General features: G+C 41.9%; 1 protein-coding gene across 2 annotated transcripts in view; it reads left to right on the top strand.

Moving 5' to 3' along the window:
• The first annotated feature begins 480 nt into the window (after positions 1-480).
• The window catches only part of si:ch211-51h4.2, a 105,303-nt gene continuing 82,505 nt past the window's right edge, over positions 481-23,278 (top strand). The window contains exons 1-6 of one of the 2 annotated variants that reach the window (XM_041839268.1): positions 481-646; positions 1,930-1,971; positions 2,741-2,814; positions 3,227-3,295; positions 3,381-3,489; positions 12,522-12,657. In XM_041839268.1, the coding sequence (XP_041695202.1) occupies positions 508-646; positions 1,930-1,971; positions 2,741-2,814; positions 3,227-3,295; positions 3,381-3,489; positions 12,522-12,657 (569 nt within the window). In that variant the 5' untranslated portion in view covers positions 481-507. The remainder of the gene's footprint in view (positions 647-1,929; positions 1,972-2,740; positions 2,815-3,226; positions 3,296-3,380; positions 3,490-12,521; positions 12,658-23,278) is intronic. The other variant, XM_041839269.1, reaches the window with a different exon arrangement.

The raw sequence follows: 23,278 nt of genomic DNA, 5'->3' as shown, positions 1-23,278 counted from the left end.
GAAATGTGCTATAGTTTACTCCCCTAGTCTAATAAAAGGGAGGTTTAAAAGTCACCTTTATTATCCGTTTTCTTTCTGTTCATGTATTTGATGAAAAGGGAATTAACCGATTAAGCTTTTTATGACAACTTGCAGCATATTTCAATGAAGGATCTTCAGCACCACCGAAATGGTCTAAATCTTCCCCCAAGCAACATTTCACTCCGTTAACCGAAGATGATTAGATTATCCGGTATGGCGTCGCTGGCCATGGTACTGGGAGTGGTAAACTATGTTGCCCACCTAATTGATGTTATAATTTCAGGATTTTCACCCACTGCATACACCACTAGACTGCCTTGGTAAATGTAATGTCGTATTCCTTATCAACGTGTCTCGATTATACCACAAAAATGTGTCCTATTTACATACGGATGCGCCTGATGCATACATCCCCCGCGCACGCGCCTACCACTGCTCTGATCCCAGGTGCAGTGGATTTAGTACTGGTAGGAGAAGGAAGACGCAATGATGGCGACCGCGGCAGAAGAAATATGCCAAAGCCCATGTCCCATTTCTGAGCGCCATGTCACGACTATGTCCATCAAAATTACGCGGAAAAACCAGGATAAACCCTGGAAATTGAGATTAATTTACCTGCAGTGCTGTGAGTATCAGAAAAAACAGCATTTGAATGGATGTTGAAAACGGCGACAGGATGTTTTTCCGTGATAATTTCACCCCACGCCGACAGACAATTAAATAGCATGAATGCACCTGGTCCATTTCACTAATTCAAGCTCTACTTTGTACGCTCAGTCAAATAGGTTGTGGTACATGTAGGAAAGCATTCGCTAAAAACATTATACTGCTGGTCTGTGAAATCATCATGCCACTGCACAACCCTACTGGATGCTGATGCGCACTAGAGCTTGTTCCTGGCCATTTCAGTACGTTATCGTGGCTCCACATCATGCGTAGGCTAGCCTAGACGGACCATAACAAAAGCGATTCATAAAGCTCATAGTTTTTTATTTATTTTTACAGTCACTATAGCTAAAACCTTAGAGATTAATATTAAACACATATGAAACACAATTTTGTATACACTGACTGAGGTTAGATCATTCCAATGCAGCTAATATCATTGTCATTAAACCTCCATTATGGTGGGTTTGGAAATGCAGCTCTCATTGTATTCAAGCTTCTTGTCTTTCAGTGTCAGTTTGAACTCGCACTTACAACAGCTGAAAGTAAGAGGATATAAAAAGACTGTGATAACACATCACTTGTAGTTATAAACTACCATATGTGTGAAGCCAAATTGTAGGTGTGAGAATATTAAACAAGCTGTGATGATGATGAAAAAGTAGTTGACTAATTTGACACAACAGTTTGATGAAAACGACATTAGGCCAAGACAGACCCAAAATAATTTACACAAGTGTTGAATGGAATTATTTCTAACATGAAAATGCATGTTGTATATCCATCCAGTTGTAAGTTCTGCAAGGATTTCTGTAACTCGTCTGTTATGGATGAAATAGCCCAGGGTGGGATGTACCTGCAGGTACTGCTAGATATAATGAGCATACCTTTATACACCAGGGGTGGCTGGGTGGATCTGAAATATTTATGAACAATCTTGTGCACCATGCCAATAGATAGTCTATAACTGCTTGTTTATTTACAAGACACTAGGGTAGACAATTTTTAGTTTTTGCCCCTTGCCTTATTGGACATGATAGTTTGCCATGTTGGGTCAATCCCACCTATCGTTGAAGTAAATACGAAAGGAGTTTGGACAAATACTCTAAATACAAATTAAACTTTCATGTAAATCATGTATTGATGTCAATGGCAGGTTTGCATGAAGATTTTAGTTATGCACGCATAGGCTATCTCAAGTTAGGATTCGGTGTGTAACTTCTCTGTCCCACCTTTTTCTAGATTTTATGTCAATTGCAACCATACTGGGAACTGGAATCTTAGGTGAGTTGTACCCAGGGGAGAACGACTGCCCTCTGTCATTGAAGCCACGGATGTTCAAGGCCGACCGCGGTACTGCAGGCATTGTTAGCAGAAAACAGGATCCCCATTATAGTGAATGGAAGAATTGTAAACTTCATGGTCAATCTTCGTGTACCACGGTTGGCCTTCAACTTGAGTTACTCAATGAGAGGGGGCTGCACTGAGCTTGCCTGCAACATCACTTCCTGGAGTAGCTCAAACTGTGCATGTTATGTCTCCATGAGACGCCATCTTAACTGACTTCATTTGGCTTCAATGCACTGTTGAGTCTTCAAATAGGAATGAATGATGATCGATGGCTTTGTCCATTCATATATACAGTCATTGGTTGTACCAGAGTCATATTCTATTTTTGAACAGAATGTATTGTCTTTTGCGAAAATTTCATACAGCGGTTTAGGACCTGTAGAGTATCAAATATGTTCAAATCATATTCAAATCAAATTTGATCACAGGAGGTTGGTGGCAACTTAATTGGGGAGGACGGGCTTGTGGTAATGGCTGGAATGGAATCAGTGGAATGGTTTGATGCCATTCCAGTAACTCCGTTCCAGACATTATTATGAGCCGTCCTCCCCTCAGCAGCCTCCACTGAATTTGATATGTAGCTAAATTATGATTTCAGTGATAATTTATAGACTGTTTATGATGAATTGTATAGACTCTTTAATTACTTTTATAACTGTAATTATGTACTTTTATAACTATAATTGTGTACATTATATTGCAGGACTTCCTGTCACAATAGCACATGCAGGACTCATGCCTTTCCTGGTCTCCTTTATAATTGGTTTCTTTGTGCAGGTGAGTTTGATGTTGTTTAACTGGAACATAATGGCCATGTAATTACTGTGTAAGCGTAGCGCCATTGTAGTATATTGTAGGTCACATGGTACTGTATGACAGTTGTTTTTAATTTAATTTTGATTACAAACTTTCAATCAACTGGATGCTCATTTGCAGGATGTGTTCATATGTTGTGATATATTGTTGTGCTGATGTTGTGTCATGATATTGATTTTGTACATCCCTCAAGTAGGTATAAAACCTGTTCTCAGTTCAGATAGAACGCTATCAACTGAGACCGTTTTGGGCCTAGCAGTGGATGTTATTGTGGGTTTTAAGGGCATTGGGAGAGTGGATAATGGTTTATTTGTTGTGAGGAGGATGCACTTTCCTAGAATTCACAAGTAGTTCCCTTAATTTTTCTTGTCAGGCTCTCCTCATATACCTCTTTGTTGACCTGCTCCAGCGATGCCAAGTTGTCCAGATTGAGTCATTGAAGGTAGTCTATATCAAACACTGTTTTAGCCAGCTGATTAATGTATATTGTCATGGTATTCTAACTAAAGTTGTTTTTGTTTTTTCAGACTACAGAGACAGAGCGAATTCTAATGCAAGACGTTGGATTGGAGGAGCCTGCTCTCACTAATACAGAGGAGGCAGAAGAGGAGGAGGGGGAGGAGGGGGAAGAAGCAGGTAAACCACTGCCATTGGTCACCCAAAAACAGTACAGATACAGTGCCTTCAGAAAGTATTCACACCCCTTGACTTTTTCCACATTTTGTTGTGTTACAGCCTGAATTTAATTGAGATTTTGTGTCACTGGCAAAGTGGAAAATGAAAAGCTGAAATGTCTTTAGTCATTAAATATTCAACCCCTTTGTAATGGCAAGCCTAAATAAGTTCAGGAGTAAAAAGTTGCTCAATACAATATATGGCCAGACCTGAGAATGTTTGTCTAGCAGTGATCAACAACCAACTTGACAGAGCTTGAAGAATTGTAAAAAATAAAAATGTGCAAATATTGTGCAGTCCAGGTATGTGAAGCTCTTAGAGACTTACCCAAAAAGACTCACAGCTGTAATCGCTGCCTGTCACGCCCTGACCTGGAGAGACTGTTATTCTCTAGGTAGTTTGGTCAGGGTGTGAAAATCTATGTTTTGTAGTTCTATGTTTGGCCGGGTGTGATTCCCAATCAGAGGCAGCTGTCGCTCGTTGTCTCTGATTGGGGATCATATTTAGGCAGCCAGTTTGCCTGCCTGGGTTGTAGGATCTTGTTTGTGTTTCGGTGAGTTTGGCTTGTTTGTGTATTAGCCTTCCGACGTCACGTTTCGTTGCCTTTTGTTGTTTTGTCAGTGTTTATCCAGTTTAATAAACATGTTTGCATACCACACTGCACCTTGGTTTGACCCGTCTCTCAACGATCGTGACAGATGATTCCACCAAAAACGGACCAAGCAGCGTGCCCAGGAGCAGCAGACACCCTGGACACATGTGGGGAAGAGTTTTTGGACATGGGAGGAGATTTTGGCAGGTAAAGGACCCTGGGCGAAGGAGGAGGCCCAGGCAGGAGAGGAACACAGAAGGCGCCGGCCGAGGAGGAAGCCCGAGAGACAGCCCCAAGAACATTTTGGGGGGGGGCTAAAAGGGTGGTCAGGGATCGATAGAGAAGAGCCCCGACTACTGCACTCGTGGGGTCTCAAGGAGGAGTCTTCACTGGAGGAGGACTGGGCGCGGTGAGTAAAGGACTGGTACAATTCTAGACCTCCAGCGCCGGTTCCCAGTCCGTTACGGCCCGTGCCTGCTCCCCGCACCAAGAGGGTGGTGCGTGTTCCCAGTCCAGTACGGCCCGTCCCTGCTCCTCACACCAAACCAGTGGTGCGTGTTCCCAGTCCGGTACGGCCTGTGCCTGCTCCCCGCACCAAACCAGTGGTGCGTGTCTCCAGTCCAGTACGGCCCGTCCCTGCTCCTCGCACCAAACCAGTGGTGCGTGTTGCCAGTACGGTACGGCCTGTGCCTGCTCCCCGCACCAAACCAGTGGTGCGTGTCTCCAGTCCGGCACGGCCCGTGCCTGCTCCCCGCACCAAGCCAGTGGTGCGTGTTCCCAGTCCAGTACGGCCCGTACCTGCTCCCCGCACCAAGCCAGTGGTGCGTGTTCCCAGTCCAGTACGGCCCGTCCTTGCTCCTCGCACCAAACCAGTGGTGCGTGTCGCCAGCCCGGTATGCCCCGTACCTTCTCCCCGCACCAGGACAGTGGTGCGTGTCTCCGGCCCGGCCCGTGCCTGCACCTCGCACCAAGCCAGTGGTGCGTGTTCCCTATCCGGTACGGCCCGTGCCTGCTCCTCGCACCAGACCAGTGGTGCGTGTCCCCAGTCCGGCCCGGCCCGTTCCTGCTCCTCGCACCAGACCTGTGGTGCGTGTCTCCAGTCCGGCCCGGCCCGTTCCTGCTCCTCGCACCAGACCAGTGGTGCGTGTTCCCAGTCCGGCCCGTGCCTGCTCCTCGCACCAAGCCAGTGGTGCGTGTTCCCAGTCCAGCACGGCCCGTGCCCGCTCCACCGGTTCCCAGTCCAGCTCTGGTCAGCAGCTCCACTTCGGAGCAGTCCGCTCCACCTGTGCCTAGTCCAGCTCCGGTCAGCGGTTCCACTCCGGAGCCAGAGCAGTCCGCTCCATCGGTGCCCAGTCCAGCTCCGGTCAGCGAATCCTCTCCGGAGCCAGAGCAGTCCGCTCCACCGGGGTTCAGTTCAGCTCCGGTCAGCGGATCCACTCCGGAGCCAGAGCAGTCCGCTCCACCGGGGTCCAGTTCAGCTTCGGTTAGCAGCTCCACTCCAGACCCAGAAGTCAGCCCCTCTCCAGGGTCGGGGCCTCCCACACCAGGGTCCAGACAGGGCTTGGTGCATCACGGGAGGATTGCCGATCCAGGCCCAGCCGTCAGCCCCTCTCCAGGTTCAGGGTCTCCCACACCAGGGTCCAGACAGGGCTTGGTGCATCGTGGGAGGAAGGAGAGGGGAAGCATCGCGCCGAGGTCCAGACCAGACCAGGGGCGCAACGGGGAGGCAGAGAGGGAGAGGTCGTCACACCCGGAGCAGGATCCGCCTCCGAGGCTGAATGCCCACCCGGACCCTCCCCTAATGAGTCAGGTTGGTGCGGCCGGAGTACGCACCTTTGGGGGGGGTACTGTCACGCCCTGACCTGGAGAGACTGTTATTATTTGGGTAGTTTGGTCAGGGTGTGAAAATCTATGTTTTGTAGTTCTATGTTTGGCCGGGTGTGATTCCCAATCAGAGGCAGCTGTCGCTTGTTGTCTCTGATTGGGGATCATACTTAGGCAGCCAGTTTGCCTGCCTGGGTTGTGGGATCTTGTTTGTGTTTCGGTGAGTTTGGCTTGTTTGTGTATTAGCCTTCCGACATCACGTTTCGTTGCCTTTTGTTGTTTTGTCAGTGTTTATCCAGTTTAATAAACATGTTCGCATACCACGCTGCACCTTGGTCTGACCCGTCTCTCAACGATCGTGACACTGCCAAAGGTTATTGTAACATGTATTGACTCATGGGGTTGAATACTTATGTAATCAAGATATATTAGTGTTTTTATCTTCATATATATATATATATTTTTACAAATGTTAGAATTTTTCTTCCACTTTTACATTACAGAATATTTTGTGTAGATCGTTGACAAAAAATGTATCCTACTTTGTAACACCACAAAATGTTGAAAAAGTAAATGGGTCTGAATACTTTTTGAAGGCACTGATGTAACATGTTTGACCATTTTGTTGTGCTCAGTCTGAACATCCGGGAACCATCCACAGTTCGATAAAGGAGTTGATTTGCCCACATGTAGTGCTGCATTGCATTCTGCTCTGTCAGTCATGGGCTTATCTCCATGGGCTTCCGGACCTCACCATCACATAATGCCTGTTAATTGTGGCCAGCTGTTGGAAATTGGTGCGGATCCAGATTGTTTGATACTCTCCTTTGAGATTGCTTTTCTGCTGTGAGGCCCAAATAACCATTAGTGAAAAAAACATTTTCATAACAAGTATTCTGCAAATGGAGGAATATCCTGACCTGCGTCATCATTAACCTACCTAGTAGGATAGCACAGTTTGCTCTGATCCCAGATGTTAGCTGAGATTCTCCCTTTAAAGATCAGTCTACTAGCTTCGATTGGCAGAGTCAATGTGTTAAATGTAACTGGATCCCTAATTAATAGAGAATATATTTGTTTTTGGGCTTTTATTTGTCTGCATGCCGGCTCTCCCCACTGTTTCATTAGTTAGTGAGGAGATGTGTGTACCACATGAAACGCCTGGGTCCCTGAAACAGATGGTGGCTGTATTGTTTTTGGTGTGAAATGCAGCAAGGAACATTAGCAGAGGGGATTAAGACGCAGGCAGGAATCCAACAGCATCAGCGCTAACTAATCAGGGTAGGCCGTGTCCCCATGGAGGCAAACCATTACGTTTTTTGGACAAGAGATGGAGGGAATAGTCAGCTAATGAAGATGAATGGAGGGATGGAAAGGGGCTGCCCTGTCAGAAGGAAGTGTGTGGAACTGGAGGCTTGTTTATGAAAGCTATTCACAATCTCTGCTGCTTTCCAGGGGGGGTGGCCCTATCTGTCCCTGACTACACCAGGGAAACATAACCACTGATGCACCTCTTTTTCTTAGTAATGGCCCCTGTATCTGTAATGATCTAAACTCAAAGGGGTCAAGTACTAATATTGTAGATCACTCCTCTCAAGGGATTTCATGATGAGTCTCTAAATGGGTTTGTCAATCAAACTATTTAATAATATATAATGGGTCAACATCAATTATATTTTACACTCAATGATAATCATTTCATTTTAGCTTTCTTTTTCTGTACCTTTTGTTATTTGAGCGTATTCATTGTGCTGGTAAGTGGAGCAATCTTTCTATCATATCACATGATCAAGGTGCCTTTCATGCTAGCCCTACCATTATGGCCATAAAATGCTTGAAATTGATCACACATCCCTGTTAATACAGTTTTTAATAAAACTCTAACGCTAAAGAATTGCTTTATTAATGTCACATATGTGACCAGAGCAGTATTTCCTTTGGCTGATGCTGCTTTAATTTATATGCCAGGTTGACAGTGTCATCTGATAGCTTTTGCAATGGCCTGATATTCCATGATTCAATTACGCACTCATAGTCCTGGTATACAGGTTAGCTTGTTGGGATTTAATAAGAGAGCTTTTAAAAAGATTGATTTCTCTGGGCAAAAAATGTGCAGCTGCTATCTGTTACATATTGTCTGGTTTAGAGTGGATTCCAATAAGCACAACACAGATATCCCATTCATCACGGGGACATTGCATGTAAAACATCAAAACATGCTAAACTGAAAATGGTCTAATGCTAGCAACTATCTCATATGGGCTATGTTATAGTGAAGGTATAACACATCTTATATGGGCTATGTTATAGTGAAGGTATAACACATCTTATATGGGCTATGTTATAGAGAAGGTATAACACATCTCTGGTTTCATAGATAGAGAAAGGGGGATCAGTTATGTTATTGAGCTTCAAAATCATTACAAGTTTGTTGTTGTTCATTTCATCAGTGTAGTTACTCAGTTTTGACGTTTGGCCTAGTGAATTATTTACAAAGTTTTATTATTTACAAAGTCTTTATTGTTGGCTAGATTATGCTCTTTTTTGTTAGGGGGTAGATCAGCTTTAATATCGCAGATAGATTGTGGCTTCCATCAATGTAATTGCCTGCATCATTTCCAATCCCCCATACATTTTTTTGTAAATATATACAGTACCAGTCAAAACTTTGGACACACCTACTCATTCAAGGGTTTTTCTTTATTTTTACTATTTTCTACATTGTAAAATAATAGTGAAGACATCCTAGTTATGATATCATTTGCAAAGATTATCCCATTTCTTTTTTATCAATTAGTATATTTCAGTTTAACCATAATATTTGTTGTAATATTTATTCTGTCTTTTCTGGTGTATTAGATGATGCTCTTTATACTTTAAAAAAATCACAGCACTAGGAGACCATAGACTTTCCTCGGATATTTCCCAATGTTCTTCCTATAGTCGGCCTCTAATAGCTGTGAGAGAAAAATGTACATGTAACATGTTTACCTGCTTTGTTTAATATTAATAGTTAACAATTATATACTGTTCTACTAATGCTGTGTTTTTGTAAAGGGATGGTTTCTACTCCAGCTCCCTGCAGCTAGTCTAGGCATTTGGTCAAGGACATGGGTTTTACTCGAGATAGGGGTATCTGGAGCTGACAATAAATTGATGAATGGCTAGGTGATAAAACCAACAGCCACATTCCATTCTATGATTATTGGTGAGAGGGAGATGTCTCCGGTTTGACTGAGCCTGCATTTTCATAGACTGAATTGGTGTTTTGTAATGTAAGGTACCAGGGAGAGATGGCTCGGGTATGGATAATGTTGATAAGAACCTTGTCTTCGGGGCCAAACCCTGGTTTCCATACAATGAGAACAGTTTTCATAGCATATACAGTTGAAGTCGGAAGTTTACATACACTTAGGTTGGAGTCATTAAAACTCGTTTTTCAACCACTCCACAAATTTCTTGTTAACAAACTATAGTTTTGGCAAGTCGGTTAGGACATCTACTTTGTGCATGACACAAGTAATTTTTCTAACAATTGTTTACGGACAGATTATTTCACTTATAATTCACTGTATCACAATTCCAGTGGGTCAGAAGTTTACATACACTAAGTTGACTGTGCTTTTAAACAGCTTGGAAAATTCCAGAAAATGATGTCATGGCTTTAGAAGCTTCTGATAGGCCAATTAACATCATTTGAGTCAATTGGAAGTGTACCTGTGGATGTATTTCAAGGCCAACCTTCAAACTCAGTGCCTCTTTGCTTGACATCATGGGAAAATCAAAATAAATAAGCCAAGACCTCAGAAAAAAAAATGGTAGACCTCCACAAGTCTGGTTCATCCTTGGGAGTAATTTCCAAACGCCTGAAGGTACCACATTCATCTGTACAAACAATAGTACCAAGTAAAAACACCATGGGACCACGCAGCCGTCATACCGCTCAGGAAGGTGACGCATTCTGTCTCCTAGAGATGAACGTACTTTGGTGCGAAAAGTGCAAATCAATCCCAGAACAACAGCAAAGGACCTTGTGAAGATGCTGGAGGAAACAGGTACAAAAGTATCTATATCCACAGTAAAACAAGTCCTATATCGACATAACCTAAAAGGCAGCTCAGCAAGGAAGAAGCCACTGCTCCAAAACCACCATAAAAAACCCAGACTACGCTGGAGAAATGTACTCTGGTCTGATGAAACAAAAATAGAACTGTTTGGCCATATTGACCATCGTTATGTTTGGAGGAAAAGGGGGGTAGCTTGCAAGCCGAAGAACACCATCCCAACCGTGAAGCACGGGGGTGGCAGCATCATGCTGTGGGGGTGCTTTGCTGCAGGAGGGACTGGTGCACTTCACAAAATAGATGGCATCATGAGGAAGGAAAATGATGTGGATATATTGAAGCAACATCTCAAGACATCAGTCAGGAAGTTAAAGCTTGGTCGCAAATGGGTCTTCCAAATGGACAATGACCCCAAGCATACTTCCAAAGTTGTGGCAAAATGGCTTAAGGACAACAAAGTCAAGGTATTGGAGTGGCCATCACAAAGCCCTGACCTCAATCCTATAGAAAATGTGTGGGCAGAACTGAAAAAGCGTGTGCGAGCAAGGAGGCCTACAAACCTGACTCAGTTACACCAGCTCTGTCAGGAGGAATGGGTCAAAATTCACCCAACTTATAGTGGGAAGCTTGTGGAAGGCTACCCGAAACGTTTGACCCAAGTTAAACAATTTTAAAGGCAATGCTACCAAATACTAATTGAATGTATGTCAACTTCTGACCGACTGGGAATGTGATGAAATAAATAAAAGCTGAAATAAATCATTCTCTCTACTATTATTCTGAAATTTCACATTCTTAAAATAAAGTGGGGATCCTAACTGACCTAAAACAGGGAATTTTTACTAGGATTAAATTTCAGGAATTGTGAAAAACTGAGTTTAAATGTATTTGGCTAAGCTGTATGTAAACTTTCGACTTCAACTGTACTGTCTGCTATGAATGATTCATTTATTTTATACAAATCCTAACCTTTTGACTCAAGAGTGTTGGGTCGACCAGCCTCACTTACTACGTTATTAATAAGTTTTGAATAAAGTAATATCCTGATTGGTGATTGACCTTGTCTCTCCTCATTATTGATTAGAATTTCCACGACATAGCATAACTGTCATTAAAAACACAGTTATAAGACACTCTAAGTGTAAAATAAATCAATAGCTATTTCTGTATCCTGCTGTGGTTTGTCTTTGGAGTATACTGTAATATTACATTGAATTGTTGTCCAATAGGAGGAAGAACCTCCGACCACAATGGCTGCAACGTCTCGGTTTATGCAAATTCATTAGCACCATACTGCATTCAGCACTCAGTAAATGCTGTGTACAGTTAAATATTGTGTTTGTGTTCCTTTCGCTCTTCCCTCAAAGCTAGGGAGAGTTGGGTGACAGGTGTGGGAGATCTAGCATCTCTCCATATTAATGACTTGGCTGTCCCGTTGCATAGCAGATGGGTTCTTCTGAGAAATGACTGATATTGCCTTCTAGCTGCTGCAGTCTATTCCCCTGTCATTCTTACATTAGAGGTACAGTAGTCTTATCGCAGTGCAAGATTGAATCTGATTCCGCTGCCAAAGACTTATTACAGAGATTCCTGGCTGACTGACACAAATTATTTTGAGAGCTATTTGTCATTTTAATAGACAAGTCCAAACTTTTGTGCCATTAGGAATGACAGTATGTTGTATTCTGTTGCCATTCATGTCTCATCCACCCAGATGGAGTAAAACCATATGGAGAGACTGCTTTGTGATGGGTGCGCTTGTTTTATCTGCATGCAAAAACAGATGCCTGAATCTGTTCAAGTGTTGTGTTGAGAGAAACTCACTTATTTCTAAAGAGCCACTTGGAGTGTCAGCGATATGAGGTTATTATATTGCACTATATTATTTTATCTCTTTCTCACACTTCCTCTCTCTGCCATTGTAGTGTTACTGTTAAGGCCCAAAGCATTATCAGTTGGAGCACGGTGGAGTCCTTGCCTTTCTAAACATTTTGAATGAGCGGGCATTATGTTCATATTCAGGGTTGTAACTCTTCAATGTGCTTTGTCATATCTGCTATTCCGTTAGGCTGCTAGAAGGATTATCAGGCTATGACTTATTGTCAGTGATCTGATATACTTCCTCCTCCTCAACACCTCCTTTTTTGATCTGTCTGTATTCATCTCACTGCATTCTCCCTGCATTATTTCTATCTCTCCCATTCATCTCTCTGCTGATTCATTATTTACCACATAAAAGTGGAGTGAGAAGGTACTCTCAGAATGAAAGCGTGTGTCTTCTATGGCGAGGCAATGGAGAGGAATGTGTTGCGGACCTCGGCGGCGCTGAAGGATGGCACCGCTCATCCATTACGCGCTCAGCGGCTGACTGAGCCGCACCGTTCCCAACTGCATTTATCCCTCACGCTTATTCTCCAAAATGGACCTGTCACCAGGAATCGCTGTTTCTCCCAGAAATACAGCATTGTCTCCCAGGGAGGTTTGATTTCTGAAACCTGTCGTCTTTGTTTCAGACACAGGCCTACTGCAGCAGGACGCGGACAGGCAGACTCTGGAGGAGAAGCTACAGCCTAATCTCCATGTGTTGGGGCTCCTCTTCCTCAGCAAGCCTATGAGCCATGCCTTCAACTTCATCCTGCTCTTCCAGTTGTAAGTTACACTAATAAAGACAACTACAGCTAGCTGCCATATTAAAGAAGTCTAATGACAGAATAACACCACAATGTGGACCATAGGGAAATAAATAAGGCCTAATCAGTGGAGGGAAATGAAACTGAAACGTGTTTTACAAAGTTAGATTAAGATTGGATTCTAACGGATCACTCAACACATTTCAAATATTCATGAGGAGATTATAACATGCTCCAATTGTATAGAGGCTTCCTAATTCAACAAACAACATGTATGATACCAAAACCCAGATGGATATAACTCCTGACAGCGGTGTCAGGGGGTTTCAGTTATTCCCCTGTACCACATCAACCATGTCCCCTGGCATGTTACTACCCATCATCTCAATTATCAACATTTGTCACCAGCTCTCTTAGTGTCAGCAGCCTCCCATCCATTATGCCCCATGTTTTACACCTTGAGAAATGTGTGGACTCTGCAGAAAGGGCCAGCAACTGTCTTTGTGAGAGAGGGGATTTCTCAGAAATATAGACTCATGGCTCTACATGGCCTTAGTAGTGTTTATGTAGTACAAACTAGTGCCCATTCATTTTGTCAATTAGTCTGATACTTGGAAGCATTTAACCATTAATAGGAGTCTACTTTATATTTTTATTCTATGAAAAACCTTCTACAATTCTGCATGAGAAGGCTTCTCATGTACAAATTGGCCTCAGCATACTGTTTGTGTGAATCCTTAGCTTTTTGTTCAAATATTGATACAGAATGTGTCTGCTACTGTACCTCCATCCTTTTTTCCCTTGGAACATTCTTTATCATGGGTAGTGAATTGACCTTTGTCATATCTATGAATCCAAGCTATGCCTATGCCTTGTGGGCATATGTGCTGCATCTAATTTGGGTCATGCTTTTCAATGATGTCATTTTATCTCATGCCTTACTGCATTATTTAATGGTAAGACCCTGTGGGGACCAGCTAATGAATCACACCCTGGCAGGCAGGCTGACTTTGTCACAGAGTGGTAAAGTTGTAACTCTGCAGACAGTGCATTCGGAAAGTATTCAGACCACTTCCCTTTTTCCACATTTTGTTACGTTACAGCCTTATTCTAAAATGTATAAAATATTTTTTTCCCTCATCAATCCACACAATACCCCATAATGACAAAGCAAAAACAGTTTTTTTGAAATATTTGCAAATGTATTAACAATAAAAAACAGAAATACCTTATTTACATAAGTATTCCGACCCTTTGCTATGAGACTCGAAATTGAGCTCAGGTGCATCCTGTTTCCATTGATCATCCTTGAGATGTTTCTACAACTTGATTGGAGTCCACCTGTGTTAAATTCAATTGATTGGACATGATTTGGAAAGGCACACACCTGTCTATATAAGGTCCCACAGTTGACAGTGCATGTCAGAGCAAAAACCAAGCCATGAGGTCGAAGGAATTGTCCGTAAAGCTCCGAGACAGGATTGTGTCGAGGCACAGATCTGGGGAAGGGTACCAAAAAATTTCTGCAGCATTGAAGGTCCCCAAGAATATAGTGGCCTCCATCATTCTTAAATGGAAGAAGTTTGGAACCACCAAGAGTCTTCCTGGCCTAACTGAGCAGTTGGGGGAGAAGGGCCTGGGTCAGGGAGGTGACCAAGAACCCGATGGTCACTCTGACAGAGCTCCAGAGTTCCTCTGTGGAGATGGGAGAAACTTCCAGAAGGACAACCATCTTTGCAGCACTCCACCAATTAGGCCTTTATGGCAGAGTGGCCATACGGAAGCCAGTCCTCAGTAAAAGGCACATGACAGCCCGCTTGGAGTTTGCCAAAAGGCACCTAAAGACTCTCAAATCATGAGAAAAAATATGATCTGGTCTGATGAAACCAAGATTGAATTCTTTGGCCTGAATTCCAAGCGTCACGTCTGGAGGAAACCTGGCACCATCCCTACGGTGAAGCATGGTGGTGGCAGCATCATGCTGTGGGGATGTTTTTCAGCAGCAAGGACTGGGAGTCAGGACGGAAAGATGAACGCAGCAAAGTACAGAGAGATCCTTGATGAAAACCAGCTCCAGAGTGCACAGGACCTCAGACTGGGGCGAAGGTTCACCTTCCAACAGGACAACGACCCTAAGCACACAGCCAAGACAATGCAGGAGTGGCTTCGGGACAAGTCTCTGAATGTTCTTGAGTGGCCCAGCCAGAGCCCGGACTTGAACCCGATCGAACATCTCTGGAGAGACCTGAAAATAGCTGTGCAGCAACGCTCTCCATCCAACCTCACAGAACTTGAGAGGATCTGCAGAGAAGAATGGGAGAAACTCCCCAAATACAGGTGTGCCAAGCTTGTAGCATCATACCCAAGAAGAATCAATGCTCTAATCTCTTCCAAAGGTCCTTCAACAAAGTACTGAGTAATGGGTCTGAATACTTGAATGAGTAAGTGTGTCCAAACTTTTGACTGGTACTCTATTTGTGTGTGTAGATTGATGAGGGGGAAAAAAAAACTATTTAATCCATTTTAGAATAAGGCTGTAACGTAGCAAAATGTGGAAAAAGTCAAGGGGTCTGAATACTTTCCGAATGCACTGTAAATGTTCCACATAACACAGGCACATACACACACATGCTCGCACGCACACACACACACACACATATACACACACACACACACACACACAAATAGAGTACCAGTCAAAAGTTTGGACACACTTACTCATTCCAGGGTTTTTCTTAATTTTTTACAATTTTCTACATTGTAGAATAATTGTGAAGACATCAAAACTATTAAGTAACACATATGGAATAATGTAGTAACCAAAAAAGTGTTAAACAAATCAAAAGCCACCCTTTGTATTGACACTCTTGGCATTCTCTCAACCAGCTTCATGAGGTAGTCACCTGGAATGCATTTCAAATAACAGGTGTGCCTTGTTCAAAGTTAATTTTTAGAATTTCTTTCCTTCTTAATGCATTTGTCACGCCCTGACCTGGAGAGACTGTTATTCTCTAGGTAGTTTGGTCAGGGTGTGAAACTCTATGTTTTGTATTTCTATGTTTGGCCGGGTGTGGTTCCCAATCAGAGGCAGCTGTCGCTCGTTGTCTCTGATTGGGGATCATAAGGTGGGCGGGGCATGCGTAGACAAGATGGCGTATTGAATAGAAAGCGGTACAAAACACCTCAAGATAAAAACATAATATTCAAAATCAGTAAGTTAGACTAAATGTTAGCATTTTATATATTCACAGTTAATATAATTCAATCTGGATAATAACACAAAACAGATTATAAGGCTAGAGAAATATATCGACAAATATTACAACAACACGCAACACCCAAACATGACTGAAGACAAGCGTGGAGAGCCGATCCCCAAAAGGAAATGCGACTCATCGACTGATACAGATGATATATGCTTTTCACCACTGGGTATGGTAAGTGTGGAAAGCGACCTGTTGAAGTCGATAAATGACAAATTGGGCATACTAGAATTGGTCAGTAAAGACGTAAAAGAGTTGAAAGCGAGTCTTCAAATGAGTGACGAAAAAGCTTTGGTAATTGAGAAAGAAACCAAAAAATTAAAAGTGACAGTCTCTAAAATGGAAACGGACGTTAGGGAACTAAAAAAGGAGAACAACCTTCTGAGAGAAGCCTTACTAGACATCCAAACTAGATCGATGAGGGAAAATCTAGTACTTACGGGTATTCAGAAAAAGGAGGGAGAAATAACAGAGAATATTATGAAGGACTTCCTGCATACAGCGCTACAAATCCCACTCGAGGCTGTCGATAAAATCCAACTCAAACGTGTACACTGTTTCGGAAAAAGAGGACAGAAATATGAGCGCCCAATCGTTGCCAAATTTGCTTTTTTTAAAGATAAAGCAATGGTGAAAAGCCTAGGAAAAAGACTTGCTGGCACGAAAATAGGCATGAATGATCAGTTCCCGAGGGAGATTGTAGAAAGGCGCAAAGTTCTGTATCCAATCTGATTAAAAGGGAAACGTGTTGCACTCGTGGTGGATAAACTATATATTGACAACCAAATGTTCAGAGACACAAAGACTACTCCATGGCTATTCTAAAAGTTGTAATAGAGGAGTCGAATATTGGAGCACCTGATACTAGCAATGATAGGGATTGTAATATTAAATAACATTTATAGTAAGTATAGTATTTTATAAAAGGATAAAACGACATAACAAGCAGAATGATACATCTTTAAATACAAATAATTAGAACATGGCTTTTTTGGCGGGAGGTTGTTGTTTTGGCGGATGGTTGTTGTGGTTGGTCCTGTGTTCTCTCTGGCGTCCTTTCCCCCTTTGCGGCAGATGTGGATGCGGGTGCGTTTGCACGCTCGGCCCATTTCTTCCGCAGTCAACCATGTGGTGTGCATTTTTGTGTTTGAAAAGGTGCGGCGTTAAGTGAGTGAGAGGGGAAATGGTTGCATATCCCAGAGCCGACCGGGGGTCTATAAGCAGGGGTAGTGAGAGAGAGCTTTCAATTTTGTGTAGAAGAGGGATATACATTTTTAAATATAGTATACATCTAATCTAATTTTTCATTGTCCTATCATGATGGAAAGATCCCTAACCCTATAACCTGGACACCCACCTGAGCGACCCATACACCAAAGAGAAGTTCCCATCTCTTTTATGGACCTGCTGTGAGTATGCAGCCTAAACAGAGAAATAAATGCGGTCAGAGACCTACTTGAGCAGCACCGCCCCCTCAAGATTCTGAGCCTGCCTGGCAGGGTTGGTCCTACAAAGCCAGAGCCCCCTGATGGGAGAGCATAATATACAAGGAAATTCTCAAAGCTGCTAATGAGAACCTTGACCTTTTACCTAGCCGGTGGGGATTCCGGTGGGGTACGCCCACCCAGGTAGTGGCAGTGCTGGCAACACTGGCTGCAGTAACCCATGGGGAGGGGGTCACACTCGGACAATCAGAGAGGGGGTTTATCATTGTGGCCCAGGTGGCACAAAATAATCAAAGGTCTGACCGCACGGAGATGCTTGGGAAAATGGTTACAACAGGGGATCAGAGTGTTTGTGTCTCAGGTGAAGAGGGTGGATCTGATCTCCATCACCTAGGACTTGACATAGATTAAGTAGATTAATCAAATCTCACATTGTTATCAGTTTCTGCTCAATCTGCATGCTTTCTCAATCAGCTTTAACTGTATGTGCACTCGTAAATCAAGTTATTTCTCGAGTTGGGCTCTGGGATATAACAGCCGTTGAGTATCTGATTTTATGGTGGATTGTGGAGGAGGGGGGTTGAGTGTGTTGGAGTATGTGAGTATGTGTGTGTGTGCTTGTCTGGCATCTGTTGTGGGGGGGTGGGGATGTTGGGGGGGAGGTATGGGATGGACCACGGGAATTATTTGCAGGGATAATAATTGCTTGTCAATTAATTAAATGTAATACAATGGCAATCCGGGTTATATGTTAGAATCCTACGCGTGAACTGCCAACATTATTACGCATATTAATTGGTAATGATGGAAAATAGGATATGCATAATTTTTTTAAAATAGTTATATAGATATATATATAGAGAGGTGAAAGCATTGGAAATGCTTTTTGTGGTTAATTTGCTTCTGTTTTGTGGGTGGCACTGTGTGCTGTTTTCGATGGATGGGTCCTGGCCTCTCGGGGCCTTAGGGATCCGGAGGGACGTGGGTGGGATGCTGATCACTGGGATGACGGCTCAACTTGGGATGGGGAGGGGCTTTAGTGGGGGAATTAGTGGAGAACAATTGAAGGGTTACTCCGTAGCAATGCAAATATCACGGTACAGCTATATGGACACTCGATCATTACGGTATTTTTTAGTGGTACATTTACAAACATATATAATGATAAATAGACTTGAAACTTGTATCTCATTATGGTGTATGGTGAAATAAGTATAGCCAGTTATAATTGTAATGGCTTAGCTGATAATAACAAAAGAAGAACAATATTTACATGGCTCAAAGAGAAGGAATATACCGTATTTTCCGCACTATAAGGCGCACTTAAAAGCCTTTAATTTTCTCAAAAAACGACAGTGCGCCTTATAATCCAGAGCGCCTTATATATGGATCAATTGGTTAATTGGTTGATCCATACTGGTTGTACACGGCGCTCAAGGCGCTCTGTCAAAATGTTTCAGTATGAAAAACCAATAAAAACTATTTAATAATAATGAAATGTTTCAGTACGACTGATAAACTACAAAGCCGCACCGCTTGCAGCATTACGGCTACTGTAGTCAGTAAACACCGGTACTGTGCTTACTCACAGTCCCACACCACTTGTGTGTGTATAAAGACCCCAAAATTGTTGTCAGAACGCTTAATAAAGTTTGACTTTATCTGACTGTTTTGTTGACATTCCCTTTAGCACAGCTCCATCTAGTGGATGCATAATGCAACCCCAGTCAAACGTTTGACAGCAGTATCTTCTATTCTATGCGCCTTATAATCCGGTGTGCCCTATATATGAAAACAGTTCTAAAATAGGCCATTCATTGAAGGTGCGCCTTATAATCCGGTGCGCCTTATACTGCGGAAAATACGGTAATATCTATTGTATACAGGAAACTCATTCAACAATTCGAGATGAAGTAGCGTGGGAAAAAATGGAGGGGGGGGATATACTTCTCCCATGGGCAAAGAAATTCAAAAGGGGTGATGATATTAATTAATAGTAATTTCGATCCGAATGTGCAAATTGTCAAAATAGATATGCAAGGTAGATGGATTATTTTAAATATGTTATTGGACCATAAACAGATATGGCTCATTAACCTTTACGGACCAAATAATGATGATCCACAATTCTTTGACAATATATATATAATAAATGATCAAGCCTGCAAGCAATTCAAGACAATATTATTATGGTGGGGGATTATAATACTGTTTTAAATAGCTCAATGGACCGTAAAGGAAATCACACCACAAACAATCACCCACATGCTCTTAAGGAAATTGTGAATGTCATGGATACATTAGAACTAGTAGATATATGGAGGCTTAAATATACTGATCTAGTGAGATATACATGGCGGAGACTGAATCAAGCTAGTCGTCTTGACTTCTTTCTTATCTCATTCTCGTTGGCACCAAAAGTAAAAAAACGTGTTGATAGGGGACAGAATGCGGTCGGACCATCATATAATAGGCATATACATTACTCTTACTGAATTTCCACGTGGGCGAGGATATTGGAAATTTAATCAAAGCCTATTGGATGATAATTTATTTATAATTAGAACAAAGGAATTTATAACTGACTTTTTCCAACATAACATAGGTACAGCGAATCCCCTTATTGTATGGGACACCTTTAAATGTGTCTTTAGAGGCCATGCAATTCAGTACTCATTTTGAAAACAAAAGCAATTTAGGTCAAAAGAGTTTATACTAAGAAAGGAAATAGAAAGTCTAACAGAACAGATAGATGGCAATAAAAACCGTAACATAGAGGCTCAGAATAAATTAGAGGAAAAACAAAAAGAAATGGAGAAACTTTTTCAAGAAAGATCAAGTGTAATATATTATAAAAATAAAGCAAACTGGATGGAATATGGGGAAAAATGCACAAAATTCTTTTTTAATCTTCAACATAGGAATGCTACCAAAAATTACTTTATGAAACTGGTTACAATTGACGGAGTCACCCATAATTCACCAAATGATATTTTGAAGGAAGAAACAAAGTACTTTAAGCATATGTTTTCTTTTCAGTTGCCTCCATCTCCTCTAACTGAAGCTAATTGTAGAGATTTATTTTCTATTGATAATGTCAAATTAACAGCCACACAGAAAGACTCATGTGAAGGTGAAATTACAGAGGAGGAACTTCTGGATGCAATTAAAGACTTTGGATGGCATACCAGTCGAGGTATACCAAACCTTTTTTGATATACTAAGAGGACCGTTATTAGCATGTTTTAACCACTCCTATGTAAATGGTAGATTATCTGACACTCAAGAAGAAGGTCTGATCTCATTATTACTGAAACAGGATAAAAGTGGAAAATATAAAGATCCAGTCCATTTACAAAATTGGAGGCCCCTTACACTTCAGTGTTGTGATGCAAAAATCCTAGCAAAATGTATAGCGCATAGAATTAAAAAGGTATTGTCGGATATTATTCATTCTAATCAGACAGGTTTTTTACATGGAAGATACATTGGAGATAATATAAGGCAAGTATTGGAAACAATAGAACACTATGGAAAATATGGGAAACCAGGCCTGCTATTCATAGCAGACTTCGAAAAAGGCATTTGATAAAGTTCGACTGGGGTTTATATATAAATGCCTGGAGCATTTCAATTTTGGAGAATCTCTTATAAAATGGGTCAAAATCATGTATAGTAACCCTAGGTGTAAAATAGTAAATAATGGCTATTTCTCAGAAAGTTTTAAACTGTCAAGAGGAGTGAAACAAGGTTGTCCACTATCGGCATATCTATTTATTGTGGCCATCGAGATGTTAGCTATTAAAATCAGATCCAATAATAATATCAGAAGATTAGAAATACAGGGCTTAAAAACAAAGGTGTCATTGTACGCTGATGATTCATGTTTTCTTTTAAATCCACAACTAGAATCCCTCCACAGCCTCATAGAGGATCTAGATACATTTTCTAACCTCTCTGGATTACAACCAAATTATGACAAATGTACTATATTACGTATTGGATCACTAAAAAATACAATTTTTACATTACCATGTAGTTTACCAATAAAATGGTCTGATGGTGATGTGGATATACTCAGAATACATATCCCAAAGGAAATAAATGATCTCACTTCAATAAATTTGTATAGAAAGTTAGCAAAAATAGATAAGATCTTACTACCATGGAAAGGAAAATACCTGTAAATTTGTGGAAAAATCACCCTGATTAACTCTTTAGTATTATCCCAGTTTACCTATTTGCTTATGGTCTTGCCTACGCCTAGCGAACAGTTTTTTTAAATTATATGAGAAAAAAATATTCAATTTTATTTGGAACGGCAAGCCAGACAAAATTAAAAGTGCATATTTATATAATGTATATGAATTCGGAGGACAGAAATTGTTAAATATTAAAGCTTCGAACCAGGATCTCTAGTGGCACAGTTAGCACTGCGATGCAGTGCCTTAGACCACTGCGCCACTCACACTCCTGAGTGGCGCAGTGGTCTAAGGCACTGCATCGCAGTGCTAACTGTGCCACTAGAGATCCTGGTTCGAATCCAGGCTCTGTCGCAGCCGACCGGGAGACTCATGGGCGGCGCACAATTGGCCCAGCGTCGTCCAGGGTAGGGGAGGGAATGGACGGCAGGGATGTAGCTCAGTTGATAGAGCATGGCGTTTGCAATGCCAGGGTTGTGGGTTCGATTCCCACGGGGGGCCAGTATAAAAAAATATGTATTCACCAACTGTAAGTCGCTCTGGATAAGAGCGTCTGCTAAATGACGTAAATGTAAATGTAATTAGACCTATCACTAAAAGCTTCAATCATACAAAAGTTATACTTAAATCCGAACTGGTTCTTAAGCAAATTAGTAAGATTGTCTCACCCAATGTTCAAGAAAGGCCTTTTTCCCTTTATTCAGATTACAACAACTCATTTGCAGTTATTTGAAAAGGAAATCATCTCCAAAATATCACTATTTCTAAAACAAGCCATAGAAAGTTGGTTGCAATTTCAATTTAATCCTCCAGAAACGACAGAACAAATAATGCAACAAATATTGTGGTTAAATTCAAATATACAGTGGGGGAAAAAAGTATTTAGTCAGCCACCAATTGTGCAAGTTCTCCCACTTAAAAAGATGAGAGAGGCCTGTAATTTTCATCATAGGTACACGTCAACTATGACAGACAAATTGAGATTTTTTTTCTCCAGAAAATCACATTGTAGGATTTTTAATGAATTTATTTGCAAATTATGGTGGAAAATAAGTATTTGGTCACCTACAAACAAGCAAGATTTCTGGCTCTCACAGACCTGTAACTTCTTCTTTAAGAGGCTCCTCTGTCCTCCACTCGTTACCTGTATTAATGGCACCTGTTTGAACTTGTTATCAGTATAAAATACACCTGTCCACAACCTCAAACAGTCACACTCCAAACTCCACTATGGCCAAGACCAAAGAGCTGTCAAAGGACACCAGAAACAAAATTGTAGACCTGCACCAGGCTGGGAAGACTGAATCTGCAATAGGTAAGCAGCTTGGTTTGAAGAAATCAACTGTCGGAGCAATTATTAGGAAATGGAAGACATACAAGACCACTGATAATCTCCCTCGATCTGGGGCTCCACGCAAGATCTCACCCCGTGGGGTCAAAATGATCACAAGAACGGTGAGCAAAAATCCCAGAACCACACGGGGGGACCTAGTGAATGACCTGCAGAGAGCTGGGACCAAAGTAACAAAGCCTACCATCAGTAACACACTACGCCGCCAGGGACTCAAATCCTGCAGTGCCAGATGTGTCCCCCCTGCTTAAGCCAGTACATGTCCAGGCCCGTCTGAAGTTTGCTAGAGTGCATTTGGATGATCCAGAAGAGGATTGGGAGAATGTCATATGGTCAGATGAAACCAAAATATAACTTTTTGGTAAAAACTCAACTCGTC

Source organism: Coregonus clupeaformis, chromosome 20 (assembly GCF_020615455.1).
Source record: "Coregonus clupeaformis isolate EN_2021a chromosome 20, ASM2061545v1, whole genome shotgun sequence".
NCBI classification, from domain to species: domain Eukaryota; kingdom Metazoa; phylum Chordata; class Actinopteri; order Salmoniformes; family Salmonidae; genus Coregonus; species Coregonus clupeaformis.
This window is presented reverse-complemented; position numbering and strand designations above follow the sequence as displayed.